At 48.6% G+C, this 17,711-nt stretch overlaps 2 protein-coding genes across 4 annotated transcripts in view; one reads left to right on the plus strand and one right to left on the minus strand.

Annotated features, from left to right (window-relative positions):
• Positions 1-14,214, plus strand: part of TAOK3 (TAO kinase 3) — an 85,806-nt gene extending 71,592 nt beyond the window's left edge. For all 3 annotated transcript variants that reach the window (XM_065646355.1, XM_065646358.1, XM_065646357.1), the window contains 7 exons: positions 7,820-8,056; positions 8,440-8,568; positions 8,968-9,171; positions 10,751-10,990; positions 11,916-12,128; positions 12,564-12,746; positions 12,820-14,214. In XM_065646355.1, coding sequence (XP_065502427.1) covers positions 7,820-8,056; positions 8,440-8,568; positions 8,968-9,171; positions 10,751-10,990; positions 11,916-12,128; positions 12,564-12,746; positions 12,820-12,981 — 1,368 coding nt within the window. In that variant the 3' untranslated portion in view covers positions 12,982-14,214. The remainder of the gene's footprint in view (positions 1-7,819; positions 8,057-8,439; positions 8,569-8,967; positions 9,172-10,750; positions 10,991-11,915; positions 12,129-12,563; positions 12,747-12,819) is intronic.
• Positions 14,215-15,126: 912 nt separating this feature from the next.
• PEBP1 (phosphatidylethanolamine binding protein 1) lies at positions 15,127-17,336 on the minus strand. The gene is made up of 4 exons (XM_065646772.1): positions 17,159-17,336; positions 16,904-17,013; positions 16,213-16,313; positions 15,127-15,973 (listed from the first exon to the last, which is right to left on the minus strand). The coding sequence occupies exons 1-4, from the start codon at positions 17,291-17,293 to the stop codon at positions 15,756-15,758; spliced, it is 564 nt and encodes a 187-aa protein (XP_065502844.1). The 5' UTR covers positions 17,294-17,336; the 3' UTR covers positions 15,127-15,755.
• Between the last annotated feature and the right edge of the window lie 375 nt (positions 17,337-17,711).

The following is a 17,711-nucleotide window of genomic DNA, read 5'->3' on the forward strand; positions in this document are numbered from 1 at the left end:
CAAAGGGGTCAGGAATTTTATTTATTTTTTTTTTCCCTCTCCCATGTTTTATTTTTTATTTGTTGTTGGCATAGCAACTAGATATTGCACTGAAAGATATTCTAGCTCTGTGTGTGAGATGTAAAATGTAGGATATATTTAATTTCTGCATGTATTTCTAGTATATGGGAAATAAGCCACTTTCCTGGATGAACTTAATATAATCTCAGATTTCCTCCCCTCCCTCCCCCCCCTTTCCCACCTGTCTCTTTTGTTAATATGTTTATTTGCATGTGCATAAAGTCTATATATGTGCTTGTGTGAAATATGCTTTAATGCTATGGAGATGCAGATGGCTTTTGAAACAATAAGGTTGCTGCTCCCCAGCTCAGCCGCTGCCTGTTTTTTCATTCATTCATTTATTTCAAGCAACTGTGCCGCGACTGCATTTTCCAGCTTGATCCCTAGGAAGGATTGTCGGGCTGCGATAACGGGAGAGGGCTCACAAAGACGAGGGGGATGGGGTGAATCCATGAAGATTTGTACTATTGCAAATGTGATTGCTGTGGGTGCCTTTGTAGTAGGGAAAGGGGTGTGTGCCGGAAGAGTTAGTTCTCGTGCCGCCTCCCCCACCTTGCATCCAAGCGGGGCTGCGGTCCCTAGCAACCTTTTGGAGGGAGAGGAATGAAAAATGGCCTTTTAAAGCGAAAATAAATGTCATCTTAAATATTTCAGCCCGACGGTATTAGAGGTCAGACGGATGGGGAGTGCTGGGAAGTACCCACTGTTTGGCCATGGCACTTGCTCAGTGCTATGACATCATCCTAGACCAACCCCGAAATTACACCAGCGAGCCCTCCCCTTCGTGTTTTACCCTGCCCGATCGGTGGGGTTCTTCCTCCTACACCACCGTTTCTCAATCCCCCGAATCGCTTCCCATTCCTACATGTACAAGACAAGAGCGTGTGTGTGTGTGACCACGGCCAGAGGTTGTGAGTAGAGCGAAAAAGCAGCAGCAGAGCCCGTAGCCAATTTTTTTCTTTTCTTTTTTTTCCGAGTGGTGGTTTCCTGCTGCTGTTAAAATCTAAAATGATTCTGTGGCATTCAGATCTCTGGCCAGATGCTTCTTCATGGGCTGACATTTGAGGGGAGCATCCGAGTTCCATCTTTTGCAGGTTCACTTCTGGGTGGCCGTACCCCGAGTGCTCCCCAATCCGGTGTCCCCTGCTGCCCCTTCCCTCCCTCCTCCCCCCCCCCCCCATTTTAAGAGTGACCTAGAAATGTGTGCGTTAGAGGTCTTCATGCAGCACACCTGACACAGGCGGGATCTCTGGTCTCCTGGAGACCCTCTGCCTTGTGAATTTTTCCCGTGTATGTGTGTGCCTGCGCCCAGCAGAGCGCCAACACTATTGCCTGCGCTGAGCAAGTAAAAGTAGGAACCAGTTAGCTTGGCTGGAGGGAAGAAGTGATGAATGACTCAAGTATCATACTCCAAACATATACAATCTGATTGATAAATATGTGGTGAATATATTCATTTTCTCCCTGTGGGAAGCTGCTGCTCTTTCTGTCTTGCCTTCAGCAGCAGGGTCTGTAACTCCCGTCTCTCTTGAACGTGTCACCTCTGGGCTACCGGGGTGGCTGGCAGGTGTCGCATGGCAAGGGCCCCTTGGGAGCTAAGGGAAGATGTTGGTGTGAGGGTATGGACTGTGAGGTCTTGCCAGCCCTCTGAGCTCTGGAGAACACAACTAAAGTCCCAAGGTCACTCCTAAATCCCATGGCAGCCTCCTGTGGGGCTGGGACTCTGCTTTAATTCCCTGGTCACTTGGATTTGCTAAATCTCTCTGCTTCAGTGACCGAACGATGATAAAGATAAAATTCCTACTGGGCGAGGAAGATGGTGGGCTTTTTTGAAGAACTTTTTTGTTTGTTTTCTGTGGAACATGCTCCGATACAGAGTGTGTCTGGGCTCATGCTGATGGGGCTTAGGCTGCACGCTTGGGGTGAGCAGTACAGTCTCTTTTGGGGGACAGAGGAGTCCCCATGAGCTCACTGTGTTAGCCAGCAGACCTTTGGAAAAGCACATGGTAGCCTGTGTCATGCAAAAGCTTTGCTGTCCCTGTCGTACGCACACGTATTCCCTTCCCAGTATAGAGGGAAGTTCCCAAAGCAGCAGCCTGGTACTACAGGAGTTGTGACCGTGTCCTCAGGATCTGAGGTTACGTGATGGGGAGAAGTTTCCCTGTCTTTACAAAAGAAACATTTCATTTCAGTTCACCTCGTGATGAGCTTTCCCTTTAATAATCTTTCATTCCCACTTCTTCATGTTCCGAAATGGAAATCTAGAGGAAAAAAAAAAATATATTGCCCAGAACGTGAAGAACACGAGCGTGTGTGCCAGGGTTTGAAGTGCCGGTGTGGCTGTCACACACTTTTTTTTTTATCGCCGTGCACTCGCTCGGCGGCTGGATGGTGGCAGTGGGTGGTGGTGCCGAATGCTGCTGCTCCTCAGGCCAAGGGAACACATCTCTTGTACCCAGCCCCTCGTTTCCTGCTTAAATAGCATGTGGCTGATACGGGGACAGTGCCCTAAACATGTCTGAAATGTATAGTGTGAAACCAGAAGTTCAGACTCTATTCATCTCTCGTGTTAATTTACTCTTTCAGTGGTACCTTAAAAAAAATGAATCCTGTGTGAGTGGGTGCTCAAGGTCTCACAGTGTTAAAAATGAAGCAAGCCAACATGGTTTGATGGTTCCCCCCCATCGCTGCTGCCGACCACCAGTTGGTTTCTCAGCGCTGGGCATGGAGAGGTTATGCAGTTGAAAGAGCTGGGTGGCCTGTATTGCAGAGAATCGGAAAACAGGAGTTCTGACCCCAAATTCAATAATGTAGGGTGATACTTTTGGGTGTAAAAACTTCTGCTTGGGGGATTTGCTGAACACTACCACCTGACAAGAGAGGAGGGCAGTTTAATGGAGGAAAAGCACCAAATTTGAGGGCCAGGGGCTGTGCGTGTTGCTCCACAGCTGTTCTGCTGGTGGAGTCCAGGGTCTTGAGCCCTCAAGTCCTTGTTCTGCACCTTTAGATCAGGATATTGCAGAGGGAGGAAAGCCCAGCACTTCTAAAAAGATGCTCTCAACTTGGAAGTTGGGTCTCTTCGCAAAAACAAGCTCAAGTAGTTCCAGTAAGTGCAGGGGTCTCAGCAGAACTGCATTAGACAGCTCTGTGCTCCAGATGTCCCAGGGATTTTAAGAATGACTCCCCTGCTCCTGCAAAAGCATCGTGTGAATAAGAAGGAAACTGAACAGACTTCAAATATAATAGTGAAATGGGCTATCCACAAAGAAACAGGCTGTGAACGTACCTTTCTAGTCTTTCAGTGATGCTTTGATATTACTCATGTTTAAAAAAAAAAATGAAAAAATGAGCAAACGTGGTTAAGAAAGCTGAAGGAGCTTACCTTTGGTCATCATTCAAGCAACAATTTTGAGTCACTCTTTCCTGGGCCACCTTTCTCCTTGGTCATTGTGTAGACCACTTTTTTTGTATGACATTCCTGCGGCAACAGTAACCATCACTCACTTGGAACAGTGGTAGAAAATAGGCTGTATATTTCTGCTGTTGCGGCGAAAGTTAGTACCTGAAATGGAGATCAGGTACCTACCACATCTCCACATTATTTTGCAGACAGCAGCGATGCAGAAATTGAAAGTTACAACTAGAAATCTATGCCTTGAAGCTCAGAAAGCTGTTGTTTAAAAAGAAGGGTAGAGGTTCAGTGTGTTGATAAGGCTACACTTATCAACATTTTCAAGTGAAAGGTGTCTTTTAAATATGTGCAGAGATGCATCGATCTGCATTTTTTGATGTCTTTTATGCTTGAGCCTCTAACTTCTCACTGTCTTATGCGTTTCCTCAGTAGTTGCTTTTACAGTTTTCAAATGAAAAGATCTAATAGTTAAAGCTTCATAGAAAGATCAGATAGTGTGGACTCTGCCAAAGGCCTTGGCTTTCTCTTTGAAATCCAAATGCCAGCAAAAGAATTGTGTGATCTCATCCAAAGCCAAATACCTGGGTAGGTGTGAATAGGCTTCGCTGGATGTGGCCATGAACGTGACACCAGGGCAGTCTGGCTCCAAAACCAGGTACGTTGACACCAGGGCTGTTCCCTTGCACCCTCATCTGCCAAAGCAATGACATTTTATTCCAAATGGTTGAGTTTCTCCTAATGGACTCATCTCAAAGTTCTTCTCTTGCTGTGAGAGACTGCTGGCAGTGTCTTGGTCTCTGTTCTACCTCGTCCAGCAAAGAGGAGCTCAATAATTTATCTGTTTATCGAGAGGTGAGAATAACTCTCCTTTAGGAGAGTGTTCAGTATCTTGGTTCAAAAAATGTAGAAAAAGGAACTGTAAAGAGCTGCTGGTTTAGAGGAGAAGTTGTGAGCCCAACTTCCTTACGTAAGGCAAAAATCTTGGAGGGGTGAACGAGAGAGAGTTTGGATTTTTATGGCAAGTGAACTGCCTGTGGGAGTAGGTTGGAAAAAGCATCTCTCTTCTCAGTTTTGCATGTGCCAAGGATACAGAGAGATAAGAAACTGAGAAAATGTCACACCTTAATAAAAGCTGTTCTGGTTTATGCGGGTTTTTTGGTTCTGCTGATGACCTGATTGATTATTGCCTGCTGCAGATAGAGCTTCAGGAAAATGCAGTTTCCAGCTTTAGAGGATCCTGACATTTTATGGTTATGTGGAGATCAAATTTTGCAGTGACCAGTTAGGTTGCCGTTTTTTTTTCCCTGTCATAATCTGTGGGATTATGTTTGTGCAATACTTTGTAAAGTTCCAAGTGCCTTCGTCTAAGAACACCAGAAAGGTGACTACTGGAACTTCCCCACGTTCTCTTTTTAAAATGGTTGCTCATGCTGTTTGTTCTTTAGGGGCTTCATTTTTAAAACCATAATCCTTCTTCATTCAGGTGTTGATATGCTTAGTCTGAAGGACTTCTCTGGTAATGAACTGGTGGTATTCAGTAACTGAAGTTAATTTCTTCCAATTTTCTTCCATGCTCTGAAATCACCTTTTGGAGACCTTGTCTTTGAAGCCAGAGTTCTGAACAGTGTTGGTCTCAATTAGAGATTATGGTCATAAACTAGTTCTTTAGCATGAGCATGCAGACATTAAATCTACAAAATGTCCACCAAGTCTACTGTTCTCTCTTCAGGAATGAAATGCTGCTTTTGTTTTCCTCTGACTTTTTAAAGTTTCATCTTCTGCTGTGACTAGAAGGCTTTATCAACTAGTGGTATAATTAGTAATTACATCCTCTTGTTGTGGACAAATATCGCAGACATAACGTGAAGTCTTTCAGCGATGGAATTCCTGTCCTGATAGACAGAAGCTGAGCAAAACTGGAAATGAGGTGCACAGAAGCAGGGGGAAAAAAAAAAGTTTAATGATTTTTGCTGTAAATAAACAAGTGCACATTCTAAATCTCTTTAGAGATTAGACCAAAGGGGAGACTGACAAAGTTGCTGGTGGATTCTTAAATCCACTTTTTCTTATGCTCTTGCTTTGTTCTGCCAACTTCTTGGAACAGAGTGTGCCACGTGGAACATCCCGCTGCTCGCGGAAAGGCCAGGCCTCAAAAATAGCACATCAGGAAGATCTTGCGCTGCTGCGCGGTAGTTACATCTCTCCACAAGCCCCTGACCAAATCTGTTCTCTGCAAGTCGTATGTCATTTAGCGTAGTAAATGACACATTGGGGTTTTGCCTGTCTACCTGCCATCCGTCTCTCATAATTCACTTGGATGACTTCTCAGAGGAACCTTCGTTACCTGGAAGCTTCTGACAGAGATCTTGTTCTTGCTGAACTTGACTGGAATGTGCAGGTTCCTACAAATACTTCCCAACTTCTGCAAAGTATGGCTATCATTGTTATATTAAAAAACAAGCAAACTCTTTGAACTATAGCAATACACAGGGCTTACACCGTGTGTGTGTTTCTGTAGTCATTTCTACAATCTCGTATGTTCCTGGGATCTGTCTTAGGTGTGTTTCATTACCTAGTCCCAAGCACTTGAAGGCTGCTGTGTTACACCAATTGATGAGGTGTAAGTATGTATTTAATCCAGTCAACTTCAAAATAACATCCCAAAATTCCTTGTAGAAGGAGGATGTGATTTATGCATCATCACTCACCTCGTAGTTGATGTTTGACCTCACTAACGTGATGAACCCGCCATCATCACTTCCTGGTGATGGAGTCTAACACAGCACCGCAGTCAGGCTAGTTCTTCGTTTTCTTTGCAATTAGATGTTTAGTTTTCTCTCCGGGGTTGTCTTTGGAAGCGATGGGGCAAAACAGAGGCTGTCCGCTTCAGTAGCTTCATCCTTCGCATTTTATTTCTATGTTGGGACTTTGGCTATAATTTTCTTGGTGACTGTTTACTGTAAATTGTTGTTAATCTCTTTGAAGGTGATGGCTTTGGAAGGCTCTTCCTAACCTCCTCTTCACAGCCCTCCCAAGCGCTGGCAGTCCTTTGCGCTGAGACAGGTGGCAGCATGCTGTCTGCCTCGGGTGACGCATCAGCTGGGGTGTTGAACTTGCCTGTTGAGTTTGGAGCTCACTCTTGATCACTGCTTCTCAGGTCTGTAGGTGTGTCCCATCCTATGTCAGAACTAACTTTGAAGATCTCTGGAAAATAGCCTTGGAGTGACAGCAGCGATGTAGCAGGTGCCAATTCTTTCTCTTGGAGAAATCCATCAGGAAGGCTGGGCTTTTGCAGGCTGCAGGAAGGACCGTTGGTTCATAAAGCTTCAATAATCAGCTTCAAAGGGCTGAGCTCTTCACTTCGTACGTTCTAAGTGTACAAGGTCCCCTTGTACAGAACCAAGGACTGCAGCTCTGCACGTGTATGAAGAGCTCCAGCTTTTGGCTCCCAGGACTATCATATAAAATATCAGCAGATCCTTATACGTGAAGTTCTGGGACTGTATAAAAAAAATATATAAAAATTCAGTCTTGGACACTTTTGAAATGGAAGCGTTACCATTTGCATTTTCTTCTGAAAATTTTTGGCACACCTTACTGGAGTTTTCTCCTCCTTTCACATGGATGCACTTAGGCGTGGAAATGAATGTGGAACTTGTGAGTTTGTTTCAGCTGAGCAGGGTTTAAAATCTGCTTAGACCATCTGATCAATCTTGTTAAGAGCACACAGTTCCAGAACAGTGTTCCCTTGTTAGAAAACTTTCAATTCTGGTAGGGAATGAGCTCAGTCTGCCATCCTCTTGAATTTTAAGAAGAAATTTTGAAGGAGGCTACTCGTTGCAGGACATGGGGATTGGAACCATGGTGACTTGAGGAATGAAAGATGGGGTGAGTTGGGGCAGTTCTTAGAACGAATGAGTTGAGGGCAGTTCTTGGAGTGGATGCCGTCTTGTAAGTCCATGTCACCCTCAGGATTTGAGTCCTGTGTCTGGAGAAGGTTGTCCAGCAGACACCTTTGTTCCCAGACCTCCTCCAGTGTTTCCTGGAGTGATTAGTAACCTGCTCTTTCCTTCATTCATAACACAACATTTTTCTGCTGTTTTTACTGAAAACACACATAAAATTCTTAGAGATGGGGGCGTGGTGTGAAAATCAAGAGAGAGAAACCTTGTGGCTTGGTTTGTGGTATCAAATAATAGCACCCTCCGAAACCTGGAACAGCGTTCCCTGAAGGTCAGTTTCTAAGAGTACGTCAAAGCAAGGTCTGGTTCACAGGTAAGCCGCTAATATGGAGACAGCTTGTCTGTGAAGAATGCCATGTAGCACGTCTTCCCCTTCTGACACCAGGTTACAAGACAGATCCATGAGCATGAGCAGGAGAACGAGTTGCGGGAACAGATGTCAGGATATAAGCGGATGCGGCGCCAGCACCAGAAGCAGCTGATCGCCCTGGAAAACAAGTTGAAGGCCGAGATGGACGAGCACCGCCTCAAGCTGCAGAAGGAGGTGGAGACGCATGCCAACAACTCGTCCATTGAGCTGGAGAAGCTGGCCAAGAAGCAAGTGGCTGTGATGGAGAAAGAGGTGAGTGGAGTCACGGGCTCCCCAACTGTACAAGGGGACTGGAGGGAGCGGGGCCTTCCACATCTCCAGGAGAAGGCCGTGGAAATACTGCTTAAAAACCATGTTCTGAAATGCACGGTGTGGTAAAATAGGGGGGGTTTGCCCTCTGGGGTGGTTTTGGTGGAGAGGTACGAAGCATGAGGAAGCTCTTCAATGTATGTGGGCGTTATGGGGGTTTTGTGCAAGCAGCTTTCATTTGGCTGAACACCCGTGGCTTTGTCTAGCACAGTGATGGGAGAGTGACAGCCCAAAAAATGCACAAACAGAAGACTAGAAGACTGATTTGTGCTGGGTTCAGTACCTGTTCCCTCACTCTTTCTTTTTTTCCTCTCTGTGCCTTGCAGGCAAAGGCAGCTGCAGCAGATGAAAAGAAATTCCAGCAACAGATTTTGGCTCAGCAAAAGAAAGACCTGGCGACCTTTTTAGAAAGTCAGAAGAAACAATACAAGCTTTGCAAAGAAAAGATTAAAGAGGCAAGAAACCATCATTTTCAGGGCTGAAGGGGTGTGGAATGAACGTGAACTAGACTTTTGTTCTGATAAAGCTGGGCCAGCCCAGGGTTTTAAGGGATACTGTCATGCTTGGGACCAAATTTAGATTCTCAGCAAGGAAGCTTTCAGGAACTGGAAGCATCTGGCAGTATTTCTAGAATAATCTGTAAGGGTGCTAGAGGAGCATTCATAATTTGCTGTAGAGCAGAAGCTTTGAAACCACAGGTGGTGAGGGGAAATAGGACTTAATAGAGAATTCTTCTCCTGCCTTCTCCTCCCGTGAACGGAACGGCAGAGGAGTAGCCAGGACCGAAGGTCCTCCAAGTCCTGCGTCACTGTGATCCTCAGAGAGGTCTTGGTTTTGCCCCTGTGTGCATGCAGGAAATGAATGAGGACCACAGCACGCCGAAGAAAGAGAAGCAAGAAAGAATATCCAAACATAAAGAGAACCTGCAGCACACACAGGCTGAAGAGGAGGCCCATCTTCTCAGCCAGCAGAGACTCTACTATGACAAAAACTGCCGTTCCTTCAAGAGAAGAACGATGATCAAGAGGCATGAGATGGAGCAGCAGAACATTCGGGAGGTACGGCACTCTTCACTTCCTTTCCAAAGCATTTCTTTAATAGTTTTAACTTCACGCCTGTAAGACAGTTTGGCTGACTGACATTAGATCTTCATGTTCTCAGTTGCTAAACAGAAGAGAGAAAAATATAGGAAATGTGTTTTGGGAAATAGTTTTCCACACAGGTGTGGCTGCTTTTATTAAACGAGGAGTGGTGGCACAGTTAACTTGCAGACAGAAACATTGTGTGCGCCACCCACTCTGGGTCAGGTGTTTCATCTGAGCTCCAGGGCATTAGATTTTGGGGGATCCTGTTGGGCTTCCTTTGCAACACAGGGCAGTTTGTGCCATAGAATCACAGAACTAGCTTGGAAAAGACCTTTAAGATCATCGGGTCTGACCGTTAACCCAACACTGCCAAGTCCACCTCTAACCCATGTCCCTGAGAACCTCATCTGTGTCTGTTAAACCCCTCCGGGGATGGTGACTCCACCGCTATGTTGAACGCCAGGGCCACCTGTGGGAGAGCTGTGGGGTGGCTGAAAGCGTCATAGGAGGAGTTCTACTGGTTGGCTAAAGAGAACCTCCACATGTTGAAATACGTGTAATAAATCAGTAATAACCTTAAAAGAACAATATTAAGGTTGCAGAAGTAAATGCTATAAATATAAGAAATACCAAAAATTTAGTCCTTTTTGTGTCTGTGTTCTGGTTGTCTACAAATAATCAGATGTTGCTTTTCCATTGGGCTCTTCAAATTAGCGCACAGAGCAGGCAATAGTCTGTTAATGAGAAGTGATGAGTTTGTAAAGCTGAGAGCTGAAATGGAGAGGTACCAGCAGACCATCTGTGAAGGTCACCAGGTAGCAGCAAGGGGTACAGCTGTAATTGCTGCTTGACTGAGCTGGATTCAGCTCCATGCGCCACAGGTTGTTGCTGATACCTTGAGACAGAAATATTAGCAGTAATCGGAGAGAGAATCCGGTATCGTCCTCTTCCTTGGCTTGCAACTTGAAGGTTTTCCTGGACTGCAGGGCACCTCGTGTGCATATTGTGAAATCATGCAAAGCTTGGGCTGGATCCTTCTTTTAAAACGTGCTGTGCTGGGGGCCAAAAACCACCTGTATGCAGTGGTAGATTAAATTCTTTTTCTTACTTGGAGCTGTTCACCTCCACTTTGGCCACTCTGGTATTGCTGATACGAGAGAAGCATCATCTTGCAGTGTCTAGCAGGGGCTCAGGGTAATTTAAACCAGACAAATAAGAGCTTCCGGATTCTGTCAGTCAGCCCAGCCCCAGGATGTATTTATTAACAACTTCTGTGATTCTCAGCAGTTGCACAGGGCTCGTCTGTGGTCCCAGTGCCACCTGCTGGAGAGTCCCTGGGTGAGCAGGTGATGATGGAGGGATGCTGGGTGGACACTTTGGTAGCGTTCTTGTGGTGCTGCTGGGTTTGTGTTTCCTGGTGGCACGTGGAAATCCTTGATGCCACCTCAAGGAGTGACCAGGACACCCGGCCTCACAAACGCAACTGCTGCATCTCGGGGAGAGAGAATCGCACCTCAGCTTTTGTCTTGTGCTCTGCTGTCTTCTTATGCAGGAGTTAAACAAGAAGCGGACCCAGAAGGAGATGGAGCATGCCATGCTGATCCGGCACGACGAGTCGACGCGCGAGCTGGAGTACAGGCAGCTGCACACGCTGCAGAAGCTGCGAATGGACCTGATCCGGCTGCAGCACCAGACTGAGCTTGAGAACCAGCTGGAATACAACAAGCGGCGAGAGCGGGAGCTGCACAGGAAGCATTTCATGGAGCTCCGGCAGCAACCAAAGAACCTGAAGGTGCTGGAAGGTTTCCTTCCTCCTCTTCCAACCCCTGTCCTGCCAAGCAGGCTGGTCTGTGCGCTCGTTGCCTCCCTGGTGCAGCATCCGTGCTGCAGAACCACCGTTCTCCACCAGCGCTGCGTGCTCTCCTTTGCATCCCTTTCCTTTGCGCAGGACTGCTCTGGTGTAAGAAAGTTGCAGGTTATTACAACAAAAAGCCCGCTGAGGATTTTTTAAGCGCTGTGCTAATTGAGGCTGCTGGGTAAAAATAGACGAGTCCTTAGCAAAGTGTTACAGAACATGCTTCTGATGAGCTGTGTTTCCTTCAGGCCCTTGCTGGTGTCAGCCTATAAATCTGGGTATGGAAAAGGCCTGGGTGATGCTTTCTGGCTTTCAAAGTCAACAGCGAGAGAGAACACGGGTGTGCAGAGCGGTGCGCTCTGTCCTGGGTCGATTAGAGACCTCTGAGCTGCTGTGGGAGATTTCTGCTGCTCCTCTGCATGTCCAGAAAGGCACGTTACCTCTATTCACTGTGTCACACCCTCACTAGTTCTCAGATCTGCAGTCTGCGTGTAGCACGTCCTCAAGGTGCGGGAGGCAGCTTGTGGAGGCAGCAAAATGAGAGGCCTTGAAAAAACAAAGGCTTTTGGGGAGGTAGGAGGCCGGGTGACGGGCTGGGCACCCGCAGGGTGCAGTGGTGGGACGTGGGGATGCCCTGGGCTGAGGAGGGCTTGGCGGGTCCTGTTCCTGGCCCAGGCCTGTGGTCAGTGCTGAAGCAGGGCCTGAGCTGGTGCTGCCGAGTTTGCTGTGTGTGTGGAGCTCGCCCGGGCGCAGAGCACAGGGGAACTGTGGTTGTCTCCCACCGACCTGCCTGTTTGGACGTGCTATGACCTCCCCATTCCCAAAGCTCTTCGTGCTCTTCACACCATTCCTTCCTTGGCAGGCTATGGAAATGCAGATCAAAAAGCAGTTCCAGGACACATGCAAAGTGCAAACTAAGCAGTACAAAGCACTGAAGAATCACCAGCTGGAAGTAACTCCAAAGAGTGAGCACAAGACAATTTTGAAGAGTCTGAAGGATGAGCAGACGAGGAAGCTCGCCATCCTGGCAGAGCAGTATGAGCAGAGCATCAACGAGATGATGGCCTCGCAAGCGGTAGGTGCAGCATCCGGCACCTCCTGTCCCTGGGTGGGGGGTCTCAGGGCAGGATGGGGGGCACAGTGGGACTGTCAGTCCTCGCAGCACCCTGCGTTCTGCCTGTCCTACCCACTGGATGGTATGTGGTTGCGTTTGTTGTTATAACAATGGTTTCATATAATGCGTCAGGTGGCACCTTCCCTCTTGTAATGAGCATCCCACGGAACACGCGTCCTTCCCCTGCTGCCCCTCGCGTGCTGGGCTTTTAGAGTCGGATCTTCTCCGAGGCTTCTGCCTCCATACGAGTGGGGAAGCAGCTGTTTATGAAGCTTGTTCTGCTGCAAACACCAGCAGCTCCCTGGCTTTGAGCAGGCAGAGCGGCGTGACACTGGTGTCACAGCAGAGGACCTACCGGTGGAGGTTTAAATGTGTTTTTTCCTGATGATCTTACAGCTACGGCTGGACGAGGCCCAAGAAGCGGAATGCCAAGCCCTGAGACTGCAACTCCAGCAGGAGATGGAGCTGCTCAACGCCTACCAGAGCAAAATTAAGATGCAGACAGAAGCACAGCACGAAAGGGAACTCCAGAAGCTGGAGCAACGGGTGTCGCTGCGCAGGGCGCATCTGGAGCAGAAGGTACGTTCTGGGCGGGCGTCTGAGCTGGGGTGGCCGTGCTGGGCAAAGGGGCCGCTGACTCTGGTTGTTTCAGATCGAAGAGGAGCTGGCTGCCCTGCAGAAGGAACGCAGCGAGAGGATCAAGTTTCTGCTGGAAAGGCAGGAGCGAGAGATTGAAACGTTTGACATGGAGAGCTTGCGCATGGGCTTTGGGAATTTGGTCACGTTAGAATATCCCAAGGAGGACTATAGATGAGATTAAATTTCTTTTGCCATTTAAAACAAACAAACAAACAAACAAAAAGCAAACAAAACAATGGTAAAACTTGCAAAACCAACATTCCCCATGTTACCGGGCGTGCTCTCTCTCTTTCTGTCTCTCTTACTGACATCGTGTCGGACTAGTGCCTGTATATTCTTACTCCATCAGGGGCCCCCTTTCCCCCTGCGTCACGTCCCGGTGCAGGAACAGCTCCTGGCGGTATTTCCATAGTATGTCACAGTATTGATGTCTCTGTGCAATGATTAAAAATGTTTCAGTGAAAACTTTGGAGACAATTTTAATGGAGAAAAAAGAAAAAAAAAAAGTGGATGTATGTTGCTTTTGAGCAATCACTCATTTTACCACCAATCAATGAAAGTACAAGCAAAAAAAATAATAATAATCAATATATACGAACCCAGGGGGAGAGAGACTAAATCCGCAGCCTTACCTTAACTAGCTGCTGCATAATTTTATTTTATTTTTATTTTTTTGGTATTTATTCATCAGGAATAATTAAATAATAAAAAATTTTATTAAAGATTGAAAAATTTGATACATTTTACAGAAAAAAAACCTTAATCGTGATGTACATATCAGTGGTGACATATTATTACTTTTTTGGGGGTGGGGTGGGGCGGGGCGAAGACGTGGTGATTTTTAGAAGAACCATGCCGGGCCCGGCGGGGATGAGCCCTCGCTCCTCGGCATATTCTTGATTGTATCATAATCATTTTCTGCTGTCGCAGAGAATGTGAATACACTTAAATGAGCCCACAGGATCCCAGTAGCACAAATTGGGCTTTGTCAAATCGTGTATTTTGTGTATAGAAGGAATTTAAGGAGAGCTTTTACTTATTTTCATATTGTATTTTAACTGTTTCTCTGATCAAAAATTTTTTTACTTCTTTCCCCCCTTCCCTCCTGCTCCCAGCTACCCCCACTCTCTGGTTCAGTACTTGGAGTTCAACACTGTCTGTCGGATCATCCCCAGCCCTTTCTTTTTTCTTTTTTTTTTTTCCTTTTATTTTCTTTTCTTTTGTTCCTCCCCCAAGTCCACCCCCAACCCCATGATCTTGGTCATAAATATTGCATTATTCACACTTTCAAACTGTGTATTTTCTTACAATAAAAAGATTAAAAAAAAAAGGCTTTACTTCTTTTGCATGCACTTTAAAAAAAAATATTTAAAAAAATTTAAAAAAATAACGAAAACATTTTTCAGGTTCAAGGAAGAGCATGAATAACTGTCAGAGCTTTTAATTATATTTGTAAATAAAAGTGTTCATCACAAGGCCTTGCAGTCTCATTGTGGGAAGAGTGGCACAGTACGAGGGTGGGCAGAGGGGGACGTTTTCATGAAAAACCATCAATCCTGGTTTAATGTTTAAATGTTTTAATGGCATTTAATGGATTGAAAAACTACCTCGGGGCAGAAACCACCCACCTTTCTTGGTTATGGAGTCTCTCTGATTTTTACAGGTTGAGGTTTTTGGTCCCTTTGAGAAGGGAAGTAGTTTATAAAATGGGAAGACTTCTAGTTCCATGAAGTAGAATTACATTGGTTACATCTTTTTTTAACCTTTTAAAGGTTTATTTTCTGCCATAAGCACTTAGGAGACAGCTCCAGGCCTCACCACAAGCTGTTGGAGGCTCAGGAGAACAGGGACCCTGTGGCTTGACTGGGAAGCAGCTTCAGGTCAGTAAAGCCAAAATCTGCTGCTGGGGTTTTGCTGGGTGAGGGAAGGAGCTTCTGGGGAGCAGCGAGCTTGGGGACATACCAGGAGACAGGCAGGGACTGGCTGCTCTGCTGGCTGCCAAACCTGGTGAGGGGGAAGGTTCAGGGATAATGATCCTGTTGCTAAGGAGTGATAGTGGCTTCAGGAAAACCTTGGAAAAAAGATTTCTGAATGTCCCAAGCCACCTGCCAGCACTCCCTCTGCTGTCACCCCTGACTCTGACAGCCAGCACCTTGGGGACAGCAGCCTGAGACCTGCACAAGGGAGGCTGTTGGACAGAAGGATGTGACTGCTCGAAACCCCCTTCCCCAGCATCAGTGCTGCCAGGAGGAAAGGAACACGGTGACACCAGCCCGCTCCTGCACGCACTCCCCTCAGCCCCCAAAAAGAGAACACACTGTCCGCTTTGGGAAGTTTTTAATTGCACTGTGAGCAAACAGCATGTTAACATCACGTCGTAACAGAAGTTGAACAAAACAAAGTGGCCTCCCAGCTCAGAGCAGCAACAGAGAGCAGAAGGTAGTGCTATAAACCAGCTTCCCTGCCTCCTCCTACCAGCTACGCCTTTGCTAGAGTGGTTCATGTTAGGAAGTGGAGGCACTGGCCAAATACTTCAGCATAAAAATAAAAAGGGGAGTTTCCCTTAGACTGCCCTCTCCTACACAGCCAGCCCCAACCCCGAAGTGGTTCTGTCCCCTTGCCACTGCCATCTCAGTACAGCCACTCTGAAGCAGCAGAAATTCACCAAGGCTTTGGTTTCCCTTCAGCAGGTCAGCCAGGAGCAGTGGCCCTGGCAGGGACACTCAGCAGCAGCTCCTCCAGCTGGCGACGGAGGCAGCTGAAGCACAGCACAGGTCTGGACCACGGTGACACAAAGCAGGTTTGGGACAGGGTGACAGTTCCAGCGGTCAGTGCGGGAGCAGTTGGGTTTAAATCACTAATCGAACAAAACTACAGCAATGTGCTCTAGCCAGCCTGGGCTCCAGGGGCGCAGGGGGTGCTGCACAGTGCTTCTCCAGGCCCCCCACCCTACTTCCCCGACAGCTGCTCGTAGAGCTTGGGCACGTAGTCATCCCACTCCGCCTGGTAGCAAGTGCCCGCCACCGGCACCCCCAGGTCATACTTGCTGCGGAAAGAAGCCACCTTGAACTTCCCTCGTTTGTCACCGGAGCGATTGGAGAGGATGGGCTCATTGCAGCTCAGCTGCTTCGGCTGCTCGTACACCAGCCACACGTAGCGGTGCAGCCCTGCGGGGAGGGGACAGCATTACAAGTGCCACCTGCAATTCCCGGGTTTATGGTTTGCTCTGAAGTGACCCTGGGAGTCTGTGTTCCCTGGGATCAGAAGGCAAAGTATGATGGGGCTAAAGGTGCTCAAAGAAGACGCACAGCACCCTTTTCCCAGCCACGCGGCACCCCCAAGCTGGCAGCCACCTTCCTGCAGGCCTCCCCGTTTGACCCACATGCCGCTGCAGCCAAGTACCGACCTGTTCCTTTGGGAGGTCCGGAGCCGACGTAATCTGACAGCACAGTCCCACTGCCCACGTTGTTGCCTTTCATGTTGGTCACCAGGAAATGATGCCATTCCCTGAAAGGAGAAGGCAAAAAACCAAATCAGACCGCATCACAGCCCCAGCTAAGACCCTTCGTTACTCCAAGCTGCTGCTTATCCATGGGGTAACCGAAGCCAACAAGCAGTTTGCCAAACCCGAAGAGCATGGGTCGTCGAGCAGGTACTGCCTCTTTCGGGATGCAGAGCCTGACAAAACCAGCTCTGTCATCCTGCCTTGCAGCTCCAGGAGCCTGAGCCCTAAAAGTGGGTACTCCACAGGCTTCTGAGCCTGATTTGAGAAAGGTGCATTGGTCTCGAGTTTAAGACTGTTGCTAGCACAGACAGACCTAATTCCAACTCACACCCGTGCCAAATTGGAGCAAGAGCAGATGCTGTGCTTCTCCAAGCCACAGCAGACCTTCCAACACCCCTGGCAAAGGCAGCTGCCCCCCACGCTGTCCCTGTCTCAAGGAGAGATGCAAGGGCACACCTTCTAACCCAAACCGCAGACTCGCTGCTGCGCCTCAGGCAGGGAACACTCCTGACCCCGTTCTACGCCCCTGCCCGGCCCCAGAGGGATGCTCCACTTTCCCCAGGCAAGACGGGGAGCTGCCCACCCCCATCACCTGAACTTCGGGTCCTTCCTGCTGGGCGCATCGGGGTCCGTGAGAACCAGGGTGTAGAGCTTCTGGGGGTCGCAGCCATCCCACTCAATGCTGGTGGGGCGATGCTGGACCTGGAGGGACGGCAGCGTCGGCAGGAGCACGGAGCCGGGCCCGGCCGCAGCGAAGCCGGCGGCTCCCGCACCCGGGGAGGCTCCGGTGGCGGCCGCAAGAGGCCCGGCGGCCTCCCGCCATTTTGACATTTTGAGCCCCGCTCACCTGGGTGGGCGTGAGCACCTTGCCCAGCTCGTCTATCTCCACGGAGCCATACTTGACCCGCAGCGGCTGCGCCGGCTTCTGCTCCACGTCGGTGAGGCTGAGCGGCCCGCCCCACTGCCCCAGGTCCACCGGCATGGCGGCTGCTGCGCTGCGCTCCGCGCACTGCGCCCGCGCCGCCCAATCACCGCCCCGCGCCGCCCGGCCCCCCCGCTCCCATTGGCGGAGGCGCCGCCACGCTCCGCTCCTATTGGCAGCGGCGCACCGGAGCCTTCCCCCAGCTGCGGGTGTTATGGCGCCCCCAGGCGGGGCGCCGCGGCACCCAGGCTGAGCGCTGTAAGGCCGCTGCCTAGAGCAGCCTTGGTCCCGCCCTTAATTAGGTTATAATTAACGTGCCAGGGCCCTGTGGATCTCAGCACCCTGCTGCATGCACGCCTTAGCACAGCGCGTGATGGCTGCTGGGGAGCTGGCCGTGTTGTGTTTTCCCCAGGCGGAAAGGTGTCCTGGAGGAACCTGAGGATGCCGTTACAGCCTCTGTCGTGGGGTTATGCACAGA

This window comes from Caloenas nicobarica, chromosome 16, assembly GCF_036013445.1.
Source record: "Caloenas nicobarica isolate bCalNic1 chromosome 16, bCalNic1.hap1, whole genome shotgun sequence".
In the NCBI taxonomy this organism is placed as follows: Eukaryota; Metazoa; Chordata; class Aves; order Columbiformes; family Columbidae; genus Caloenas; species Caloenas nicobarica.